The sequence below is a fragment of the Myotis yumanensis genome, unplaced genomic scaffold, assembly GCF_028538775.1.
Source record: "Myotis yumanensis isolate MYYU_CA2020_CCGP unplaced genomic scaffold, mMyoYum1.0.hap1 SCAF_297, whole genome shotgun sequence".
In the NCBI taxonomy this organism is placed as follows: Eukaryota; Metazoa; Chordata; class Mammalia; order Chiroptera; family Vespertilionidae; genus Myotis; species Myotis yumanensis.
Window position 1 is genome coordinate 1 of NW_027224048.1, and position 25400 is coordinate 25400.

At 42.7% G+C, this 25400-nt stretch overlaps 1 protein-coding gene across 1 annotated transcript; it reads left to right on the forward strand.

Annotated features, from left to right (window-relative positions):
• Window positions 1–7802: 7802 nt before the first annotated feature.
• Window positions 7803–24912, forward strand: LOC139001286 (mannan-binding lectin serine protease 1-like). The gene is made up of 7 exons (XM_070402985.1): window positions 7803–7868; window positions 17224–17401; window positions 18408–18539; window positions 20637–20833; window positions 22166–22313; window positions 23578–23696; window positions 24702–24912. The coding sequence occupies exons 1-7, from the start codon at window positions 7803–7805 to the stop codon at window positions 24840–24842; spliced, it is 981 nt and encodes a 326-aa protein (XP_070259086.1). The 3' UTR covers window positions 24843–24912.
• The last annotated feature ends 488 nt before the right edge of the window (window positions 24913–25400 follow it).

Sequence of the window (25400 nt, forward strand, 5' to 3'; positions counted from 1 at the left end):
CTGACATCAGCTGCGTTTTGTAGTGGGGAAAAAATGACAAGGTACTTACTGTTCAAGGGCAACAATAGAATCTGAAGACCTTTCTGACACTGAATTAAGGACACTGGAATACATTTCTACCCAAAGCTTGACCTTTCTGGCTGAAGAATATGTTGGAAATTGATTAATAGTTTCTATCCAGGCAGGTGAAACACCTTTCTGAAAGCCCAAGGAGATGGAACTAAACCTTCTGGAAGGAGAGCATAGTCTTAAGTTCTTGCCTGGGTTTCAGGAAATGCCTGTTCTAGTCCCGTATCTGCCATTAATTTCCAAATAATTGGGAGTGGACAAGAAAATCTTGTTATACTCACTTTGCTCCAAAATCAGACTTATAACCAAAGATCAGTCTGCTTGAGACAATGCAGAAACTGAGCTGCCTACCTGAAGTGCCCTGCGGTTCTTGTAGCTCTGCCCCAGACACATTTTGCCAAAATCTTTGGAGGAAGGAATTAACACCTTGGGCGGAGAGGGCAAGATGCATTTCTTTACTTGAGCTTGTCCAACTGACTCCCTTCTAGAATGCCAACCAGCACCAGCATTAGCCTCCCTGCAGTGGCTCCAGCAGCCATGAGGCCTGAGCAGGCCTTCCTTTGTAGGACACTGTGCCCTGGTCAGCTGACAATTGGTGCTCATATGGAGACAGGTCCTGTGCCCTTGGCCACACATGCCTTGCACAGTTCCTCTCCTGGAGTCAAGAACTCACAGAATATCAGGCTGCTGAGGCCCTCTACATACTCATCTAGTCCCACACAATATTTGTTGTTTTTCAAATATTATGTCCCAATGAACGCTTTCTTCTAAGAAATCTTCTAGTCAGCCAATAGAGAAAACAGAAGTGGGGCTGCTCAGAGTGAAGGTGGCTCTGAAGCTCACTCTGCTCACTCATCCTCCTTGGTCACCCTGAAGTTCACACCTATCGGGAATTATAACTTGACTGTTGCTTACGTTCCTGTTGGACAGAAGAGGTGACTGGAGCTCATAATTCAGGGATAAGACTAGTACTCTGGACTCTGAACTCCCAAACCCAAAAGCCTTCTACATATAGTTGAAACCCATTCCCTTTTTCTAATTGCCCTACCACCTTCGACCCCAGAATATGTTTCTTTCCTGACTACTTAATGAGAGGAAGACTCTTCGCTTTCCATCTGCATGAGTATGAGCATACCACACCACTCCTGGATAAGTCAACATTCTCTCCAAAATTCTGTTTTTTTCATCTGGTCCATAAAGAGGTGAGATGAGATGTTCACTAAAGTCCCTTAAATTCCAGAATTCTAATCCTAATCCTCCTTGCCAGAATTTTCCAGATAAGCCCACCAGACCCTTAATTTTCTGGTTAGAATAATGCCAGAAACCAGTAATGATATGTTACGATGGCCACTTCTCAAGGTTCCATGGCCATAAGCACTCCATTAAGAGCCTACAGTCTGCTGGGGATGCTTTAGTGACATGTCATTTAAAGAAAACTTGTAAACATATCATTCCACTGCTGTCCTTTTTAAATATCACTGATTTCCATTTGATGATTTCTACCCAGAGATGTTAAATGCTTATATAATATGCCCTGTTTTGAGGCTTTATCACTCTGCGACTAAATTGCCTTGGTAGACTTTGTAGTGGGTTTAAAGAACCCTCCAGTTCACAAGAACCCTTTTCAGCGCAGCCCAAACCCACAGACCACCCTTCCCACCCTGATCCATCAGAGTGATATGACCACACTGCTGACACTGCATATCAGTAGCTTACAGAAGACCAGGACCCCCAAGGCTGCAGTCCAGATGCCCCCATTTTAGAAAATTCCTCTCTCCGACCTGATTCCTCGCAGTCCTTGGTCTTCAAAATGCATACACATCTGCACAACAGCATCTGCTTCCTTGGAATGTGTCTGCAATGTGTGGATTCCTGCAGTGCACAGATGAGGCATACAAATCACAGCTGGTTAATGTTGCAGGTGAGATCAGAGCACAGATGCTGGCCAGGGAGTCGGTAAGCCTGGATTCTTGTGGTCTTTCTCTTCTAAGTAGGATAACCATGGGCAAGTGACTACTTCTATACGGGGTCACTGGTATATAGGGACTTGAGCAAGATGGTCTCTAAGGCCAATGTAACCCTCATATATATGTAGCTAAGACTTCAAAAATCATAGTTCAATTCTATCATCATTATGATAAAAGCCTAGGGAAGGGAAATTTATTGGCCAAGGTCACACTGGGACCAAAATTTATATCTCAAGATTTTCAGTCTCTTTCTTCTTTTAAAAAAATTAAATGGCAGTGGAGTTCCATATACAGATGCTCAGGGGTTTTTTTTAAGTGTAATGTAATATAAGTACAATATAAGGCAAACATTGTCCATAGTCAAACTTACTCAACCTCCTAAATATATTAGAGCACTGTCTTACAGTATATCCAGAAGGGACTTTCTTCTCATAAATGCAACAAATTACAATTCTTTTGGTTGAGCATCAGATGAAGTGGTCAACTTGTGCTTAGAAAGAAGCCCTGGAGCTGTTGTTACTGAAGGAGGTACTTAGAAACCAGAACCACCAAGGGGACAGCATATGCACACATCCTATTTTCAATTTCACTCCATGACATCTGTTTCATTGGAAAGGTAGACAATAAAAACCTGCATGCAGTTTTTATTCTCTTCTCTCTTTTACTCATTGAGTGCAAATAGCTCAATTGGCATCTGTTAAATGCTCATGTGATATAACACCACTGTTCCTCTGTTAACTCTATATCCTTGATGTATTCAGCTTTTCTTCCATTCTTTCCACTGTTAGCCACTTAGTTCCAATTCTTATTCTTCTCACCTAGCCTATTGCAATAGCCTCCTAAATGTCTACCAGCTGTCAGTCTCTCCTCATCCAGTCCACCCTCTATATGTGTCCAAAGGAAAAACATTGCTTTGATTGTGCCATCTCAAAATCTTTCAATGTCTCCCCACCATTTATGGAATGAAGTCCAAGAATCTTATTGAAAACTTTCCATAAACTCGACACTGCACTAAAGGCAGGGTCCACAAAGATGAGTGAGTACCTGTCCTCAAGGAATTCTTATGAGACAAGTACATAATTAATAAAGTAAAGCTAAGCAATTAACACATGTGGTATAAGGCAGTATATAGATTGGGGAGTGGTCATTTCTGGGTGTTCAGGAAAGGCTTTGGAAATAGTTAATGCTTGAGATAAGTCTTGCAGGGTAAATAGGAGTTCAATAGTGCATTTCCCTAAGCTTCTCAATCTCTCTAAGCATTGGTTTTGTAATCAGTAACGGAAAAAGTTTATAATGATACAGTACTTTTCTCAAAGGTTGTGGGAGGGTTTAAACGAGATAATGGCTGTAAGTGGAATCAACACTGCAAACGGCAGTCATGCTCAAGGGTTCAAAAATCAGGCTTTAGCCGTAACCGGTTTGGCTCAGTGGATAGAGCATCAGCCTGCAGACTGAAAGGTCCCAGGTTCAATTCCGGTCAAGGGCATGTACCTTGGTTGCAGGCACATCCCCAGTGGTGGGTGTGCAGGAGGCAGCTGGTCGATGTTTCTCTCTCATCGATGTTCCTGACTCTCTATTCCACTCCCTTCCTCTCTGTAAAAAATCAATAAAATATATATTTTTTAAAAAAAGAAGTACAGTTTCTAACTGATCTAATAATAAAACAACATATTTTTTAAAAAAATCAGGCTTTAGAACCAGTCAGAACTGGGGTCAGGCCCTGCCTCCACCTCTTATTGTAAACTGTGGGTAATAATAATAATGTCTATCTCATGAGCTTCTTGGGAATGCCAAATGAGATCAATGCTTTAATGGCCTATGTCCTAGACATCTGCGATTAGCTCAATAAATATTACTACAGTGGTAATGATGGCAATGGTCTGCGTAACAAAATGCCTGCTGGTATCAGTAGATGCTCAATAAATACCAGTTTTCTCATCTCTACCACTAGTTGTCTATTCATTACCTTGCTCTTGTCAGGCAATCTATAGAAAGGTACTTTGAAAGACCTGTTCAAGTGCAGGAGGCTATTTCTTATTAGTGTTTACCTGTAGAAACACAAACTTATGGCAGATTCTAAACTATTGCCTCACTTTATTCTCATGGAATAGGGAGAGCAGGGATTATCATACCTAATTTAAAGAAAAGAAAACTGAGCACAAAAAAACTTAAATGGATTTGTCCAAGACTCCATAGAAGGCCAAGTCAATTCCTGGTCTTTTTACTTCCAAGTCATGATTTTTATCTTCACTCAGTCCCACTCAGAACAGACTTTATCCTGGTAGGGACGTTGATATGCTTCCTGGCTACACATTTTTTTCTAAGGCAACACTGCCTATCAGAGTAACTCAGTAAAAATTAGTAAAACGAAAGGACCTTAAGGATCCTGTTTTGTCTAGATTTTGTTAAAGAACTCTTTTATCCTGATTTTGAGAGAAAAATATTTTACAAAAAATAATTGGAAATGGAATCTGGGCTATGAAAGCTGGGAAATGCTCAATTTATCTGTTTGTGATACACAAGTTCTAGTGGTGAACTCAAGGTCATTCCACTAGACCAGTGGTCGGCAAACTCATTAGTCAACAGAGCCAAATATCAACAGTACAACGATTGAAATTTCTTTTGAGAGCCAAATTTTTTAAACTTAAACTATATAGGTAGATACATTGCTATTAATTTAATTAGGGTACTCCTAAGGATTAGGAAGAGCCACAATCAAGGGGCCAAAGAGCCACATGTGGCTCGTGAGCCACAGTTTGCCGACCACGGCACTAGACTATCAGCCTCATAAGTTCAGGGCCCATCTCCGTGCTTTTTCCCAGCAATGAGCACAGCCCTGAGGCAGAACAGAAAAAGGTATATGTCTCCTGATGGTGAGCATAAAGGAAAGGACTCTGGTCTAGAAATCAATCACTGACTTCTGCTGAGACATTGGGCGAGTCACCTCTCTGCTTTGGTCCTCAGTTTCCCCATCTGTCCAGCGAGAAAATTGGACTCGCTGGCCTCTGCAAGCCCTTTCAGTCCTGATGGTCTGTACCTCCCACTCCACCGCCCACTTCCCCAGGCCTCATTGGTCAGTCTGCATCCTGCTGCATAACTGAGAGATGAGTTCCTCTATGGCCCTGCTCTGACCCCCGCCCCTAATTTCTGTGCAGAGCTCTGTGTTTACTCAACCTTCAGGCTGTGGCTGACCCCAGCTACTGCAGTAGCTCTGCTAATTCTGTGGGAGTGGACAGGAGGCCTTGGATCCTGAAAGAAAAGAGAATGAGAAATGGATAAATATCTCTCGTGAATTTTAATTGCATTCCCTGGTGCGATTTTTTCACTAAAGAGGTACCAGCTCCCAAACACCAATTCTAGCTGATTCAGAAGAATCAAGAGGTGAAAATGAGCTTCAGAAAAGTGTGAAAAAAACGAATTTTATGCAGGAAGTACAAACAGCACAGGCTATGGGTGATGGAAAGCAGAAGGAAGGTCACAGTGCTGAGGCAGAGAATGTGCTCAAGTGTGGGGGAGTTTGAGGGGAGTGTGCCCCGAGGTATGGGCACACCTGGTGTGCAAATCTGTGTGCTGGCGTGTACACAGGCAGCTCTCAGATACACCTCAGTAAAAAGCGAAGTTGAGTTTACTTTTGTGTGCTCATTCATAAAGGAAAAATTAGGGAACAGGATGTGTCCATTTATTTGACAAATGTATTTCTTGAATGCCTACTATTTACCAGAGCTTGGGATATAGCAGTAATTAAAACAGACAAAAATCCCTGCCCACAGGGTACTGACATTGAACTGGGGGAAACAGACAATAAACATTGAACATAATCCCTAAGTACATTAAATAGAGAGTCATAAGGTGATAGGCAATGAAATAGAGCAGGGTAAAAAGGGGCCCTGTGAGCCAGGGTGGGGGTTATGATTGAAATATGTTCGGCAGTTTAGTCCTCATTGAAGGGGTGACATCTGAGCAAAGACTTGAAGAAGCTGAGAAAGTTATCCATGTGGCTTTCTGGGAAAAGCATTCTCATAGGAGAGAACAGCCAGTGCAAAGGCTGGGTGTGTTTGAAGAACAGCAGGGATGGCAGTGTGGCTGGAGCAGAGGGACAGGGGTGGGAAGTGAAGAGAGAGGTGCTGGGGACAGGGAAGGAGAGCCTGCTCCTCAGGGGGCTGGGAAATAAGGTCCCTGCTAAATGCTGACAGGCAGTGGCAGGCTTGACAAGCTGCTTTCACACCAGTTTTTTTCATTTGACCTCTTGACTCTTAGAGGACAGAACTAATGTCCACCTTGTATGTTTGTGAAAACAGCCTGAACATAGTGGTGTGCTCATAAATGATTCACAGCTGGATCTGGGTTGGGAGAGGAGAAGAGATGCACAATAGCCCACTACTCACCGCTCTTATACTAGACATAATATCTCAAGAGCATAGATAATAGTAAAATGCTAAAATAGTTAGTAGGTGATGAGTTTTTATATAATTTGTTTTTGATATATATAACTTATACGTAAGTTTATGAAACTTGATTTTTCATGATGGCTGTATTTAACAACAGGGTCGCAAAAAACCTTGAAAAATTGGCAGTTGGCTCCTATAAGCTGGTACAAGCTGGCTCCCGCACACCATTGCCCAGGAAGGTTAAAATGGCACATGAGTGAGTGGCAGAGCAGTGACCAGAACCCAGGCTGTTTGGTTCCTATTCCAGCTCTCTGCATGAGAAAATTTGAGGCAGTGCATTTGGGCTAGGGTGGGGCAGAGGCCTGGGCAGTGGCAGAGGACAAAACCAGCTCACACATTCCTGGAACTGCTAGGTGACACTGGACCCTGGCAGGACCCTCTGTCCACTCAGCACTTACTTAATCAGTACTTTCACTCCAGTCCAGACTGTGACGCACCTTGAGCCAGGCAGCCCAGCTGAGGAAGAACACAGCGAGGCTTTGTCTTTAGCAGTCAGTCCTCCAGCAATTTTCCTGTCCTCAACCCTAGGCACAGCCTCCTAGTCCCCTGGGGATTTGCATGTGAATGGGCCTGAAGTCACTGAAGGGGTCAGGTGGGGCATCTGAGCCAACAAGAGTGTAAATCCTTGCTGGCCCGCCTTCCCAGCCTGGATTCCCAGACTCTCCCTCCACCCATCCCCCCTACTTCCAATCCACTCCCACTGAGCTGGTGGGCACTGCCAGTTTCCCACCTGCAGGATGCCTGCTTCCCAGGCTCCCAGCCACTCCTCCTCAGCCAGCTCTTTTCTTCTCCCGGGCTCATGCTGCTTGGAGACCATCCCCTTTTCTGTCCAGAGCCCTCCCTGAGAATGGGCAGTCCTTGCTGCAGGAGGCAGCTTGGACTCCAAGGACCTATGAGTGTAAGGGAGCTGTGTCTCAGGCCCCCACAGTGTTAACTGTGCCAGCACGTGGTGCATTGACACAATACCTTGTTAGGGGCTCCCCCAGCTCTGTTAGCAGGTTTTCACTCTGACTAACAAGTAAATAAGAACACTGTGCTGGGATGCTCAGTATACTTGGGCCCTGATCCTGGCTCTGCCATTAGCAGGCCATGTGACTTTGAACCAGCTGCTTCACTTCCCTGAGCCTGTTTCCCCATCTAAGAAAGGAAAGAGATAGACTTGATAGCCTTTAATGCCCTTTGATCTCTGATATTCTATGGTTCTCTGATTCCAATGACTGAACCAGGGCCGGAAGACAGGGCATCTGGAGTTTGTCTCTGGTCTGCTGCTCCCAGGATATGTGGCCTTGGGGACTCACATCACCTCTCTGGGCCCAGAATGACAGTGTCTACCAGAAGTGCATCCATCACAAGACTGCTATCACAAGCAAATGAAATAAACAAGGTGAAAGTATCCTGCCAACTGGAAAGTTTCACAAAGAGCAAAGGGACTATTACTACTGCTTATTACTGTTGTTGATATTATTATTATTATTATTATGGCCACATGACTTGGGCCAGCACTGGAGCACCAACCTCCAGCCCTTCTCAAATGAGGCTGTCTTGAATGTTAGACCCACCAGCTATGCTATTTTGACTTATATGGCTTTCAAGAGCTTCTGAAATATAGCCCAGCCGGTGTGGCACAGTGGTTGAGCATCGACCTATGAATCAGGAGGTCATGGTTCAATTCCCAGCAAGGGCACACGCCTAGGTGTGGGCTCAATTCCCAGTGTGAGGCCTGCAGGAGGCAGTGTATCAGTGATTCTCTCTCATCATTGATGTTTCTATCTCTCACTCTCTCTCATTTTCTTTCTGAAATCAATAAAGATATATTTTTTAAAAGGAAGCTATTAAGAAAAAGAGCTTTTGAAATACAGTATACACACACACACACACACGTACACGCGCACACATGCACACACATCTTTTTTTTTTCTGTCTGCTCCTTTAATTTGCTCCTTTTCATCATCTTTAACTATAATTTGAACAACTGGATAAAGTAGCAAAATCAGGCTGGTAACTCTTGGTGCAGTCCCTGATGTGACGGGCTTGCAGTAGGGGTGACCTTGGGAAGTCAGAAGTACAGAGCACTCACCTGTGAGTCAGGAGTCCTGGTCCCAGGGCTGTCACTGAATCTTTGGCTTAAATTCACATATCTGGCAAAATTCTTTGAAACACAGGACAGTGATGAAATTCTAGACTTAATACTGTTCTCCTGAGGATGGAAGCTTTTAGAGATCCCTCATTCTGGTCCTCTCTCATAAGACAAGGGTAATGCTGGGCTGTGAGGGATATCTAGGTTCCCTTTCTGCTCCAGCAGCCTGGACTTAGAGACCTCATAAGAAGGGAAGTCTGTGCTATGGCTTCAGGGAGATTAGGAATGAAGTGGAACCTGAGAACAAAAACATATCCAGGGGCAGTTCCAGTCTCTTAATTCTTCAACCGAGTGAAATCACCCATACCCCACTTAACTGGGAGTCTGAAAGGTGTCATTTCAGTGAGCTGGATCTCAGTGGTCCTGTTCTTCTCACTGATTTATTGAGTGCTGACTGTATTTCAGGCACTTTTCTAAATGCTTTACATATATTAACTCATGTTATGTTTATAACATTCCTGTGATATAAATACTCTCATTTTCACTATTTTACAGATTAGAAAACCTGTATTCAGAGTGTATTCGTTTCCTAGGGCTGGCGTAACAAACTACCATAAATGAGGTGGCTTGTCACAATAGAAGTTTATTCTCTCATTGTTCTGGAGGCTAGAAGTCTGAAATCAAGATGTTGGCAGGGCTGTGCTTCCTCCGAAGGCTCCAGGGAAGAATCATCCTTGCCCCTTCTAGCTTCGGTACTCCTTGACATTCCCTGGGTATGGCAGAGTATCTCCAGTCTCTGCCTCTGTCTTTATACTATTTCCCTTTCTATGAGTCTCTGTGTTCAAGTTTCCTTCTTCTTATAAGGACACCAGTTATTGGATTAGGGTCCAACCTAATCCACTATGATGTCATTTTAATTACATGGGCAAAGACCTATTTCCACATAAGATCAAGTCAAGACCAAGGGTTAGGACTTGAACATACCTTTTTGGAGAATATAATTCAAGTTATAACACAGAGTTGAAGTAATTTCCCAAACATCTAATAACTGGTGAACTCATAAAGATGAGGTCCCACATGATTCAGTCTCAATCAGGAGTTACATCCAAAAAAACAGGAAACTTAAAAAATTGAAATTAAGGCACAATCAACTCATTCTCTTGAGAAACAAACACACAAGGCAGATATGTTCTTAACTCAAACATTCTTAAACATTCAATCGCTCTCCCATTCAATCGCTCTCTATCTATCTCCGCTCCCAGCCCCCAAAGTCTTCATGAACTCCGCACCAAGGAATTCTTTTGTCTCTCCTCGTCCATCCACTTACACCAACCAAATATCTTCTTGTCTTGGTGACACAAGCACAAGATAACCACAAAGAATTCCCACTGAAAAACAGGAGGAATGGGAGGCATATCACAGTCACTGCTCCATAGTAATCTGAAATCCAGCCAAGCACATGCTGCCGACTCCAGGGACCAGTTCTGGATAAGAGCCTGGTGCTGCTCCCTGAGAGTGGGTCCCCAGTCCACTGCTCTCTGTGGCTCTTGGCTCTGCCCTCTGGCTTCTCAGCTTCACCCTCTGAGACATTCTTCCTTTTCTATAAGAAATGGCACATTTTGTAGCTGAATAGTCCTTTCCACCTATTTCCTGTGTGTTGAAACTTGGGATCTAGAATCCTCTTTTTATTTTGAATTGTCTCAGTCATTTCTAGTCCAAGCTGGTTGGTACATCTCTCTTTAAAAAAATTTTGGTGTTTCATATATTTAAATATATTCCACTCTAGACCAAAACAACACCACCCACAGTTCCTTTCAAAATAGCTCTCTCTCTCTCTCTCTCTCTCTCTCTCTCTCTCTCTCTCTCTCCTTTGAAAAGCATGTTAAGGTACTATGGAACAATGTTCTTAAGATTCCTCAGTGTCCTTTGATCTAGCTAATAGGGAACATTAGGCACTGCCTTAAGTCTTCTACATTTAAATGAAGGGTCTTACAGCCAGAACTTTGTAATTATTTTTATCCTGAGAACATTTTTGCTTTTAAAATATTTTGCTAGTATAGAGACTAGAGATGAGAAATAGTCTTATTTTCCAACCCAGCTAGCCCTGGACCCTCTGTATTTCCTTTAATTTCTGCTTGTACACCAAAGACTTACTTCTTCCTGAAGTACCTTGCCATATACAGCTGGAAGGACATACTGACACTTGCAACATTCTACGTAAGATCTCCTCAGCCAGATCCACAAGTTTATTACTATATATTTTTCTACCTTCTAATTGCCATAGGCAAATTTTGCCACTTGTTTCACCACTATGTGACTCAGGTCACCATTTGTCAAGCCTCCTGAAGTAGTTTCCTCACTGGTAGCCAAACTAAAGCCACATGTTCTAGTTTTGGTTACTGTGGCATCCTACTCCTGACAATAATAGTATCTGCCAGAGTGCAGTCAGAAAAGCAGAGCTTCTGTGAGTATTGTGAGATAATGACTATTTATGGGCATTAGAACTCATATAATTATAAGAACAACTAGGAAAGTGATGGTCCCAGCTTCTCATAGACAGAATTGGAGGACCACAGAAAGGTCACTAATCAGTTCTCCTGAAACCCTGAAATGTGTGGAAATGATGGCATTTGCAGAGGAATCCAAGAATTAAGCAAGCCCAGCTAAGGAATCAACATGGGACTATGAAGGGGGAGCCCATAGGGAGAGTCTATGAGGAGCTGTTGGCTCTGAGCAGCTACCACCCCTGTCAGTCCACCTACAAGCATCTGGTGGTAGGCTTGCTGGTCCTCAGAACCAGTAGTTAAAAAGAATAGCTGGGTGCAGATTGAAGAGAGTGAGGACCAGTTATAACCTATTGGTTATATATCTATTTGTTGGTAGGAGAATAAGTACTCAAATGTATATGTTTTAGGGCATTGTCAGGCTATAATTATTGGAGTGAAAGAGAGGAAGTAATGGGGGGAAGTAATTTTGAATGCCAAAATATATTTATTTGTTGCATGAGCTTCATATGCAAGTCCCCTGCTTCTGGGAATGTGAAATTTAGTAGCAGAATAAGTTAAGTACTCAAATGTAGTTCCAAGATCCAAATACACCCAAGATAGGATTTCAAGAGGCCCTTGAACCGGAAAAGTTGTTTGTCGAAGTGTCTATGTCTTTTGTCACGGGCACTCTGGGTTTTGGGTTTCTTTCTCCAGGGTCAGAAAAGTTCCAAAAGCAAAATTGATATCAGATATATTGTGATCACAATATAATAGATATATTGTGATCACTTATATATCTGATCACAAACAACCTTCAGAGAGTAAAAAACTGTTGTGTGCTAAACTCACAGAAGTTCCTCTTTTGGCCACTACCCTGGAACTATACAGGAAAGGAGACCCTGGGAAATGTAGTTCCAAGATCAACTAATTGACAAGAGGACAATCCAGCACACTCTAAATGTCTGCCTAAATTATCTCTGTAAAGCTCTTTAAGGACCCAGAGAAAAATTCAGAGGGTGTAGCTTTTGAGCAATGACAAGCAAAGCCTTGAGCCATTGAGTCTGTAGGATGGCCCTTGTTGGTTGGTCTCATGCCTCATAGGAGCATGAGTGCCATTGGCTATGGAATCAGAATGCTGCGATTGTGGACCAGAGCCACCACTTGCTGAATAATGACCTTGTCTGATTCATTTGGGTCATCTGGGTTTCAGGTTTCTCATCTATAAAATGAGAACAATTGCTCCCACTCTACCTTCTCCATCTACTGCTCCAAGGAACCAATGGGTAGCTGTCTATAAACTCTGATAACTTTATGGGCATGTGGAAAGCAGCTGTATCTGTCATTCCACAGAAATTTGGCCAAAGTTTCTGCTGTCCTGCCCTAGTTTTGCCTAGGAGTTTTTATACTGTTTCTACTAAGGTAGAAGATTCATAGAAAACAGACTCTGGCTTCTCTTCCTTAGATCTCTCTTTCCAGATTTCTTTCCTCAATAGAACCCCTTTCTTATGTCAGGTGTTGGTTAGAAAGGAGGGGTGGTTGAGACTCTGAATACTCCAAGTTATGTCTGGACTGTAATGTGGAGAATGCCAAAATATATTTATTTGTTGCATGAGCTTCATATGCAAGTCCCCTGCTTCTGGGAATGTGAAATTTAGTAGCAGAATAAGTTAAGTACTCAAATGTGTATGTGTTAGGGCATTGTTGGGCTATAGTTACTGCAGTGAAAGATAGGAAGTTCAATTCCCCTCTGCCTGGATGCTCTCCTTACTACCCCTCACTCTCTAGCTGCTCACCTTTCAGTCCCCAGCTCAAAGAACATTTTCTTCTTCCTAAATGTTTTCTGATTCCCCTCATCTGGATGCTATTTTTTTTCCATTTTTTGCCCCCCCCCCATTACTTCCTCTCTTTCACTCCAATAATTATAGCCTGACAATGCCCTAAAACATATACATTTGAGTACTTATTCTCCTACTAAAATTCACATTCCCAGAAGCAGGGGACTTTCATATGAAGCTCATGCAACAAATAAGTACTTTTTGGCATTCTCCACATTACAGTCCAGACAGCACTTGGGTTATAAATGATTGTTGAATTAAGTTGAAAGAAAAAAAATTGGGGACATGCATCCATGTGCTGGTGTCTTAAATAACAATAGCCTGAAAGGACATGGTTGCCCATAATAAGATAAAGAAAAATGAAGAGTCTGTGATCCCCAACCAGATAATTCTTGGTTCTCTATTATCATGAATTTTGTGTCATCATGCGATAAGGCATTTCCCTCCATCTTGTTAATATGATGGCCCTAAAATGGGACAGTCCAAACAAGAGCCAGGGCTTAACCTGTACTCAGAAATAAATGATTTTTATAGAATATTACAATTCATAGCAGCAGCTGCAAATCTTAACCAGGGCCAGTGACCCCTTCTGTTTAGGTTACAGCTGGAACTTTCACTGAGCCACATCCTCTCTGGGAGATAGTTCATGCACCCAAGATAGGATTTCAAGAGGCCCTTGAACCGGAAAAGCTGTTTGTCGAAGTGTCTATGTCTTTTGTCACGGGCGCTCTGGGTTTTGGGTTTCTTTCTCCAGGGTCAGAAAAGTTCCAAAAGCAAAATTGATATCAGAAAATGCTTGTGATTATCTCTTTACTCTTAAGCAGGTCACTTCCCCTCTCTAGATCTCAGTTTCCTCTAGAACAGTGGTTCTCAACCTTCCTAATGTTGCAACCCTTTAATACAGTTCCTCATGTTGTGGTGACCCCCTGCCCCCCAACCATAAAATTATTTTCGTTGCTACTTCTACTGTAATTTTGCTACTCTTATGAATCGTAATGTAAATATCTGATATGCAGGATGTATTTAGGCGACCCCTGTAAAAGGGTCGTTCAACCCCCAAAAGGGTCACGGCCCACAGGTTGAGAACTGCTGCTCTAGAAGGAGGGCAATTGAAATAGCTGTGAAAGGTCCCTCCCTCCACCTCTGACATTCCAGGATTCTATTCTGAGCTGCAGGCTAAATTCCCAGAGTCCCAAGGCCTTTTCTTTCCTGCTTCCAAAGGTATATATGGTTCAGATTTTCCCCTGGGCCTCAGCTGGGGCATTCTTACCTGTTCTCTAAAATAGTGTGGCTCTGCAGGTGATTACTTTATCTGCCATCATAAAAAGGTCCCTAAGCCTGGAATATATATAAGGAGGTAAGTTATTTATCACAGACCTTTATTAGGTCTCTTCCTTACAAATTATCTCTGATTGGTTTCACTTAGAAGTGTCTATGCTACAGGCATTACAGACCTCAAAGACCCTGGGGTACCAAATTACAGGAAGGAGGCTGCTATGTCTGGAAGTGTTACTGCTCAAGACATCACTATTCATAATTGTTTTTGTATTATATTATTACAGACCGCAAACAAGTTCATAAGATTCTTTAGCAGGAAGCAATGTGTGTGTTGAAACTCCTGCTCCCATTTCCTAGTATGTATGAATAAATCTGTATGTACGGATATTATAATTTGGTAGAATACTAGTATATCAAAATTAGAAGAGAACATAGAACTCAACTATTTCAAACCCCTGTTTTATTAGGTGGATAACCGAGAACTAACAAGGAGATGACCATATAACAGTTTTTTGTAGACCAGGAATAGGGGTCAGGACCTCTAACTATACCTTCCATTACTCCAAAGCTGTGGCTACCAAGACAGGGCACTCCAGCTCATGCAGTTACTCACTCATAGCACAAGCCCTTTCCAAGGCCCTCACTCCAAACCTATTTAGTCTTATTTTTATTAAGTTCTAAGAAGAGCATTAGAGGAATCCAAGAATTATTCAAGCCCAGCTAAGGAATCAACATGGAACTGTGAAGGGGGAGCTCATAGGGAGTCTATGAGGAGCTGTTGGCTCTGAATAATTAACTTGACCTAAACCTTGCAAGTCGGTTTAACTTGTTTCTATTTTACAACATTTCAGCTAATAAACTCATAAAGATACAGGAAATAAAACAGTACATAAAGAGGACATAAGAATTACAAAGGCATTATAGTCTGGGGATGATCCGTATAGGGTAAGCAACATTGCACAAGGCAACATCCCCAAGATGGCTGATGTTCATAACAATCCTTGAATCCCAACAAAGGGTTGGAATGTTTCACCTAAGAAAGAAAGGCTTTGTATAAAGCACTTTAAAAAGTATTATACCAAAGAATTGTTTTACTTTTTTAAAATTATAATTAAAGGCAGAGCTGCCTCAAACTGATTGTCAAACTGCAGTGGGAAGGCCAGAGAGAGTTGGGGGGCAGGAGGGAGGGGAGTAAGAGATCAACCGAAGGACTTGTATGCATGCATATAAGCATAACTAATGGACATAAGACACTGGGGGGTAAGGGAGGGTAGGGGTTTGTCAAGGGCGGGGGGGAAAAAAGGACACTTATGTAATACCCTTTGTAATACTTTAAGCGAAAAATAAAAAAAAATAAAAAAATTATAATTAAGTAAAACTTCAGCTATCTTTAAAACTCAGATAATGAAAATAACAAACCAGCTGTGATGTTCAAGGAAGTGACATTTCAGCTGCATGCATATAGGCACATTCTACAGTGATAAGTCTGGTGAAGTTTGGCTAGTATCTGCAGAGAAAAGAAATAAATAGCAAAGCCATGATCTCATCTTCTGTTTACACTTCAATTCCCAAAGTTAGCGATTAATTGTCCTTGTGTTTTGTTGCCAGGGCAAATTGTTTTTCTTTAAAACTCCCGCTTATTTTAAATAAATAAATCATTAGTTTCAAAACAGAAGTGTCAAATGTCAAGATACTCTGGCATACTAAACTAAATGAACAAAACAATGAATTCATTAGAATCTACTAGAGATAGGCAGCCTTTGAGAACTTTCCTTTAATGACTTTAAAGGCAGCAGAAATTATTCTTAGTGAGAGATTTTCTTATGCATCTTGACTAAAATCAGTCTAGAAGTTGCAAGTACAAATAACAGGCTTACAAGAATTGGGAAAGGTGTAAACAATAGAGTGATAGGTAGGCCAACCATTTGTGGTCAAATAAATAATATCAAATAGCTGCTATACAGTGCTTCCCAAATCAACACACACAATCACTGTTAGGCAACCAGTTTGAGATCTCTGCTTGGGTCTCTGGCTCTTCCAATGTAATGAATTCTTTTAGCAAATAGGCAATTTTTACATCTGAGTCTTAGTACAGACATACTCAAAAATATACTATTTCTGGATGATCCCAGTAGTTTTGGTATTATTAAGACTACCTATTAAATGTAGTTCTGATGACATGTCTTTCCTGTTCAAAAGTTTTCAATGTCTTCCCTTTATTCACAAAATTCTTCCCTTTATTCACAAAATTAAGACTCATTATTATGGCATTCAAGGTCAACCATAATCTGATTAAATAAAAATAATCACCCATCTTTCTAAGTGTGTCACCTACAATCTCCACAGATTACCTGGCTTCTCATTTTTCTCAAAATGGGCCTTGTTCTTTGAGTTCTTGATAACAAATAACTGCTATGTGCCAGGTACTGTTTCATGCATTGAGGACACATCTATAAAGAAAACAAAGTCTTGTTGTCCTGCAGCTTACATTCTAATGGGGATATTTCACCTCCTTCTAAGTGCATCCCCAGTGCTTGTTTCCATTAAACCACCTGTCACACTGCATAAGAGCTCTGTGTGTTTTCATCAGTCTTAACATGCACAGCTCTATGTCTTCTTCTTCTCTCATCATCCCCATCACCTATTTTGCCCAGTGTCAGCACACACTGAATGCTCAATGAATGACTTATATTGTATATAAAGTTCCTTTTCTTTGGAAATGTGCTAAATTTCTGTTGCATATAAAATCCATCTGTGAGGTGATCTCTTTGTTAATTTTAACATTGAGTTATTTTCAACAAAGAAGCCATTTGGTTGTCAACAGGAATAAAAAAGGTCAAGCTACTTCTGATGGATCTAAACAAAATGAATGAAACAGTGATTGGATGGCCACTTTTACTTAAACTGTAATGTTTCTTTCCTTAAATCCCATAATCCCTCATCCCTATCCTTTGGATTTCCCAGGCTGCTTGGTCTACCTCAAGGGAAGCCCCTCCCTTTTTTCTACTGAAGAAGCTAATTTGTGAAGCTGCTCATTTGTTCCCTTTCTCTTTGACCTCAAAGGTAGAAACTGAAGACCAGTTGCTGGCAATCTTCTGTGGCAGTGAGAACACAGACACTGAGCATACCCCTGGCCAGGAAATGGTCATCTCCCCTGGTTCCTTCATGTCCATCACTTTCCAGTCAGATTTCTCTGATGAGGAGCGATTCACAGGCTTCGATGCCCACTACATGGCTGTGGGTAAGTGAGAAGTGGGTGGCTCATCCCCAGGTCTCTGTTCCTCACTAAAGATTAAAAGTGCCTCATATTCTCTTCTTTACAATGAACACCTGTATACTCACCACACAGATTCTCCCATGAATGTCTTACTGCATCATTTGCTCTATCACGTATCTATCCATCTGCTGACTGGTGACTTGGAGCATCTTTACACATGCTTATTGGCCATTTATATACCCTTTTGGGGGAAATGTATGTTCAAATTTTTTAAAAACATTGTTATTGATTTCAGAGAGGGAGGGAGAGGGGGAGAGAGATAGAAACATCAAATGATGACAGAGAATCATTGATCAGCTGCCTCCTGCATGTCCCACACTGGGGATTGAGCCCACAACCCAGACGTGTACTCTAACTGGGACTCAAATTGTGACCTTCTGGTTCATTAGTCCATGGTCAACCACTGAGCCATGCTGACTGAGCCAAATTTTTAAATTGGATTGAGAACATACATCTTTTTTATCTTTATATTTCCAGTGCTTAGGACAGGGTTTGGTCCCTATAAGCAACATAGAGACAGGCAGAATGGAGTAGAAGTTAAGAGCCTATGCTCTGGAACCAGCCCATCTGGATTTGAATGCTGTCCCCACCACTTACTATCTGTGTGACTTGGAGTCACTTAATGCCTCTAAGCCTCTCAGTCTTGTCATCTGTTGAATAAGAATAGTAACAGTCCTGCTTGCTATTATCTCAATTGTTAGAAGATAGTGGCACCACCACAAGTCAGGTTGCTTGGGTTTGAACCTGGCTCTCTGTAATCTTGGGTAAGCCTCTTACCTTTCTGAGTTCCAGTTTCCTCCTGTAAACAGAAACATTGGCTACTTCTGGGCTTCATGTGAGATTAAATGCTGAAAAGCAAGTATCTCACAACATAGTGAATATCCTACACTAAGTGCTCTGTAAATGTTAGCTGTTGTCTTCATCATCCCATATGGATTGACTGACTGAGTGGCTGTGCCTTCCCCCACAGATGTGGACGAGTGCACAGAGCGGGAGGATGAAGAGCTATCCTGCGACCATTACTGCCATAACTACATCGGTGGCTACTACTGCTCCTGCCGCTTTGGTTACATCCTCCACACGGACAACAGGACCTGCAGAGGTGGGACCTAGGGATGATCCTATTCATCACCATTGTGTGCCACATTTTCCAATCAGATGAGGGAGGCTTAGAAGAAGGACAGTGGGAACAATTAAAAATGAAGTCAGAGATCTGTGCTTCTAGGTACCAGTGTTTGATGCTGTTGAAATGCCCAGCAGCCCTAGCCTGTAGACCATCTTTCTTCCTTGGCAGCAGGAATCTCTGCCCTTTTCTCCCTATCTCCTTTCCTTCTGTGGGTAATTGGTCTGCTCAAGAAAAAAAGCTTTCCCAGTCCCCTCTCTCTGAGCCATGAACTAGGCTTCCCCTAGAAGTTCCTTTTGTTCTCTTTGTGATAAAGAGAACCTTGGTCCAAAGGAAAGAAGAGGGAGGAGAGAGGCAAAGACAGAGATCAAAAAAAACATCTCATTCTTGCTCTCTCTGTTTTAATCTTTCATCAGCATGCCTATTCTGCCATAGTCTCTGGGCTGGGCAGAGGTGGACAAGCAAAAGGGTCAGCTATTTTCCATGAGGACCACCTAGCTAATGGGAAACAGCCACAAAGCAAATGGTGAAAAGTAGTAAATGCTGTACAAGTAGTATGGCCACAGCACGATGAGACTTGAGTCTGCCTGGGGTATGGGCAAACACGTCCCAGAAATGGTGGCCCTGACAGACATAAAAGAATAAGGAAAAGGAAAGCATTCCAGGCAGAGAGAACAGCTCCCGCAAACCTGCCTAAGCCCAATAGAATTTGGAATGTTTGGGGAAATACCAATAGATTAGTATGACTACAAGGTAAGGAGCTGGATTTTAGAAAAATCCTTTGGAAGCTGAGTGAGAGATCATTGGAGGAGGACAAGGCTGGAAGTGAGAATTCTTTTTCTTTCTCCTTCAAAAGCTTCTACTTGCTTCTGAATAAAATCCCTATATGACTCATCAGTAGAGAAAGGGCACATACAGGAGTTTCATCTTGAGGGTTATATTTTCTACGGTTTCCATTCAGTAAGTTTTTATTGAGTATCTAGTATATACTGAGTTCAGTGGAGGCTAAGAATGAGCAAGATTTTTTGACCTCTTTTTCACTTTTACCTGTGCCTCCAGGAACTTTTTAAAACATTATCTTCCTAATCTTCTTAATATCTGTCCCTACTACCCATGAAATTTTAATATCACAGATACACTGTATATATTACTTATGTACTGTATGCCTAACTATAAAAAGGGTAAGAGTTCCCCCTACCAAGAACTAATTTTAACCCCCTTTGGGGCAATATCATTACCATGAGAATGTGTGATACAGAACATGAAAACAGATGGAAATTCAAGTAACCTTGACCTAAACCTTGTTCTACAGCTCTGAGTTGTAGACTTTCAAGTTAGTTGTGCCCCCTTTTCTGGGACACAGTTTACTCTTTTGCAAATGAGCAGGATGAGCTAGTGCTTAGAAAGAATTGACATCCAACTTCTAGTATAGGTAAACTCACGGACAAAGGTCCAATAGCAAATAAAAGGACCTCAGCAGAGCTCAACCACGGCCAGGTGCTATGTCCTTGGTGCAGCAGATGAAGTGGGGACAAAGAATCCCTGAGATCAGGGGACTTACAGTCTAGTGGGGGCAAGAGAATCCACAAACAAATCTATCACATAGTTGCAAGTAGTGGTCAGGAGCATAAAGGGAAACAAAGCAAAGCCAAGGGCTAAAGTGAGGGGGTGTATGAGGGATCAAAACAGGCTTTGAGCAGAGACCTAATGGAGTTTGGGCTGAGGGGAGAGCAGGAAAAAAGCAGTCCAGACACCACCACCTCAACCATTCCATCTCAGAACCTTTCCATCTTAAACCCTATCCTTCCCTTCTTCCCCCCAATGCTACAAAATCTGATGAGAAGGCTTATAACACTCACTGCCTTTGAGTCTTGACCCTGTAAATTACTAGTGTGTGACCTTGGATAAATCATTTCCCCCTCATTGAAATTCAGTTTCCCCATTTGTGATAGGGGGATAAGTATTCCTTTCCTGCTAGCCTCTCGGGACCACTGTGAAACCATACAGTAACAGTTAAGAAAGAAGTTTCTGTGGCCATGTGTGGTGGGTCACTTTGCTCTGGTATGTTTCCCATAGTGGAGTGCAGTGACAACCTCTTCACCCAGAGGACTGGCGTGATCACCAGCCCTGACTTCCCCAACCCTTACCCTAAGAGCTCCGAATGCTTCTATGCGATCAGACTGGAGGAAGGTTTCATGATCAGCTTGCAGTTTGAAGACATTTTTGACATTGAGGACCATCCAGAGGTGTCTTGCCCCTATGACTATATCAAGGTAAGCCTGAAATGGACCTTTGCTCTGGCGATGCTGGAAAATCTTGCTGAATTGGGAAAATGAATAATCTTGCCCTCTACCTTCTCCCAGGATAGGGGGCCAAACAGCTATCTTCCAAAAGATAACTATTTAAAATAACATCTACCAGCTTAATCAGATCCAGTCTAGGGATCTTCCCTGATCCAAAACTAGCCACTTGGCCACCTACAAAATCCCTTTTGCCATGTAGCATAACATCATCATGAAGTAACACTTGGAGTGAAGGTCATGAGGACCACCTTAGAATTCTTCCTACCACACATAGTTTCCAGGAGCTCTGCCATGAGCCTTATCTGGGTACTTAATCACTTGGGGCTTTACTTTTCCCACCTCTCCACAGTAAAGGTGACAAGATGAAGATATCACCCAGGATTGTAGATCCTGGTAACTAAATGAGGCTTAAGGAATTTTCATCATCAGAGATGGAAGGAAAAGAGTTAAATGCATAGGAAAGACCCAGGACTGGAAGTTGGAAAATCTGGATCAATGAATAGTACCTATTCCCTTTCCTCCATCCCATCCCCCTATCCTAGTCCACACCTTATTATCTCCTGGTCAACTGCAAGGCTTCTACCCTTGCCCTACACAGCCTGTTCTCCCATAGCATCCAGGCTGATCTTTATAAAAGTCAGATTAGATCAAGTTTGCACTTGGAAGTAAACACAAATTCCTCAGCACAATGTGGCCCTTGCACCTTTTCAACTTCATGCCATCGTACTCCCTCTGTTGGCCTTGACCTTCACATATGCTGTATTGTCTACCTAGAAAGTATTCTACCCTCTTCCTCCAATGAAAAGCTCCTATTCATCCTATATGTCTCAAATCCAGTATTGCCTACTCAAGGAGGCCTTCCCTGGCCACCTATTTAGAGTTATTATCTATCATATTAATGATGAATTATATAGGTTACATAGATTTTACTACATAAGTTAAAAATAAAAAGCACATATTTATTATCCTCCCCCAACTAGACTGCAAGTTTTTTGAGAGCAGAGGCCTTTTCTATGCTTTGCACAGGACAAGGCCTGTCCCTCTCTGAGGCATAATATGTTCATCTTTGAGCAGAGGATTATTAACATGCCTAGTCCACTGTCAGGACTATTATAAATTGTAAATTGTGGGACTGGAGATGGAGCTATCTGGTGAATGGTAACACCCACTAGAAATGTGAGTGAATAATAGGTTTCACATGAAGGCTTCCAGAAAACCCCAGGTACAGTGTAGAGGTGGCTCCTACAGCAGCCACTGCTATTCTGATGTGAACCTCCTTTTTCTTTGTCTTGTCCCTCACAGATTATAGCTGGCCCAAAAGTCTTGGGACCCTTCTGTGGAGAGAAATCCCCAGAGCCCATCAATACCCAGACCCACAACGTCTCAATCCGGTTCCGCAGTGACAATTCAGGCGAGAACCGGGGCTGGAAGCTCTCGTACAAGGCAACAGGTAACTTGGTCATTGCGCTCAGCCCTCATGGAGCAGTGGCTGAGGGATGAGGAGGCTCCACCCTGGGATTGTGGTGGGACTACCAGCTCTGCCACTGAGTACACCACGGCACATTTTCTCTTCTGACTCAGTTTCTCTTCTATAAAATGGGGTGTTCATGGTGTGTTCGAACTTGCTATACTCCAGAATCATATGGGGAGATTAAAAAAACAGAACTTGGTTTTTGAACCACACCCCCCCGACACACACACTGTGATTCATTGGGCCTGGAGAGGACCCTTCCAGCTCCATCCCTCTCCAAGTCTGAGGCTGGAATTTTGTTGTGGGCCTGTAGCTCAAAATGTTCCATTACAGCAGTTTGGCTCTTTATGTTCCCCCTGGACTGGCAAAGCCTACGGGTTTCATTCCCTGATACCCCAAGGCAGCCAGTCCTGGCCCAAATATTGATAGAGCCATTTGACCCAAGGTGTATGCAATAACTTGAAAAAGAAGAGGGTGAACATCAGCGACAAGACCACAGCTGGGCATGACTAATTCAATTCATAGACTCCAATATCCTGGCCTGGCCTGCACTATCAAATTTAGTGCCCAGTTCTGTGGAGAAAAGTGAAGCAAATGTTAACAAAAGAGAGTTTGTCCAGGAAAAATTTTCTGGGATAGTCCCAGGCCTGGGAATCCTGTCTGATTTAGTCTTTTGAAAAGAGGGCTCAGAGGCATATGATCACAGACCAACACTTTGAGGCATGGTCTTGGAAAGAAAGAGCCATTGGTGTCATCCTAAGTTCCCCAAGAGGGCAAACTACGCCTGATGAGTAAATATTAGAATGGTATAAATTTCAATTGCATATGAAACTACTATTTCTTTAATCAGGTGAATTCAGTATGAAAAGTGAAGGTTTGGGAGGTATGGAGCTCCCTGTCACTGTAGAAATGCAAATAGATGTTTAATGTCTACTATGGAAGATGTTATTAAAAAGAAAAAAGCATCCGACCAGGCTTGCACTCAATGGCACTTAATATGCTATCGAATCTTGAGTTTTGATTAAATCACTGGCCAAGCACCTCATTTTACAAATGAGGAAAGAGAGGTCCAAGGACCTGCTCAGGTTCCAGTAAGTTTTCTTCAGTTTTATTAGGTCCAGGCCCCTAACACCCAGTCTTGTGTCTTCTCCACCTCCATCATGCCTGGCAGTCTAGGGACTGGCCTCTGGATGCCATACTTTTCTTTGTTTCCTCACCTGCTATTTTTCCATTGCTTCACCAGGGAAGGAGTGTCCAGGGCTACAACCTCCTGTCCAAGGGAAAATTGAGCCCTTGCAAGCCAAGTATTTCTTCAAAGACCAGGTGCTGGTCAGCTGTGACACAGGCTACAAAGTGCTGAAGGTACAGGATCCTGCCTGGGGAGTGGGAGCCACCAGGCGAGAGAAATTCTCTCGAGAGCCTCCCCGAATAGATGGGCTTCCAGAGCTTGTGATGGTCCCAACATAGTTTTTCTAGATACCCCATAAATCTCCAAAACACTCCAGAAATCCCAGTTTTCTGAAAATTTAAAGCATGTGTCCCAGACTCTCACTTCTGGAAGTGGCACACAAGTCTTTTACCAGAGTGTGGGCTGGTTTGAATTTCAAAAAATCTAGCTCTACTCATCCCTACAATCAGGACAAACAACCTTAACAAATTTGAGGCTTATTGGGGTAAATGGGGATGGAAAGCAGGGATTTTAGAGGTGGCAGGTAGGTACTCGCCCACCCTCTGAAACTGTGATTCTCCTAGGAATCACCTGCTTAACTTAAAAAAGCAAGTCCCCTCCTAGGCCCACCTGAGCTTAATGAAAGCAGAATAGGCGGTGCCCAGGGATTGGTTTTCTGTTATGTTGCCCAGGTGAGTTTGATGTGAGCCAAGCTAGTAGACCAGTGCTCTGAAGGAATGGTTCTGGAAGTGGGGTCCCTACTGCAGCATCAACTCACTTGTTAAAAATGCAAAGGCTTGGTCCCCAGGTCAGAGACACTGAATCAGAATCTCTAGGGGCAGAGCCCAGCAATCTGTGTAAGTGCTTTCAGGATGCTGATGCTTGCTTAGGTTTGAGAGCCACTTCTCTGAAAAAGGAGTCAAGAGTATAGATTTCCCTTCAGAAGCCCAAACCCCTTCTCACATCCATTTTAGAGGTGGCAGATAGGTACCGCTAGGACTCTCTCCAGGGCAGAAATGGGGAATATGAATTCAGCATCTATCTTTTCCTCATCTTCAAGCTTGCCCTTGGAGGCTTATGGTTGGAAAACCTCAGGTTAGGACACCCAGATTTGTAGTTTGAGCTGCTTGTGCTGAAAAAACACCACCAACCCCTACCTGTTTTCCTTCTCCCAACATTTTCGTCATGTTTCTTCCTAGGATAATGTGGAGATGGACACATTCCAGATCGAGTGCCTGAAGGATGGCTCATGGAGTAACGAGATTCCCATTTGTAAAAGTAAGAAAACAAAATCTGCTTATTATAAAGACCATGAACTCCCCAGCACTGGTGGGATTTGAGCAGAGACCACACAGGGGGACCACTTGGCAGGTGCACCTTAAGAGAAAGGGGGCAGGAGGTCAGCAGACACATGAGGGTTGGACAAAAGAAGTATGTATCTTTTAGCAATAAGACAATAAGATTCCAAAAGAAACTTTTTGTGGGTCTTTACTTTCTAAATACGGATTTTACCTCTCCCTGCAGACAGATTGCCAATTTGCTACAGGAATAGCACGTCTCCACGTTTGAAACTAGCTCTGTTTCAAATAGCTAATTCAGGAAACTATTTTGGTTCCAGTGCCCAGAGCCGAGTGACCTTGCCAGTCCATGTGGCCGTCAGCCATACCCACTAAGTCTTCCAGGACATCTTACGCTTTAGGACTGTGGGGTCAACACAGTGGATGTGTGTTAAGCAGGGGACACAGTTCTGCATGACCCTTGGGACCCAGAGTTCTTGCCTTGTCTCTGCTCCTAACCCACCCTATGACCATGGACAGGATCCTCCTCCTTAATTGCAAAATAGAGAGTTTGAACTAGTTTTAATATTCTAGAATATATCCTGGTGGTTCTAACATAAT

Coding starts and splice junctions, on each gene's coding strand:
- LOC139001286 (XM_070402985.1), top strand. CDS start 7,803: ATGACAGTGTCTACCAGAAGTGCATCCATCACAAGACTGCTATCACAA. Junction 20,834..22,165: donor GCCCCTATGACTATATCAAG/GTAAGCCTGAAA, acceptor TGTCCCTCACAG/ATTATAGCTGGCCCAAAAGT. Junction 23,697..24,701: donor CAGGCTACAAAGTGCTGAAG/GTACAGGATCCT, acceptor GTTTCTTCCTAG/GATAATGTGGAGATGGACAC.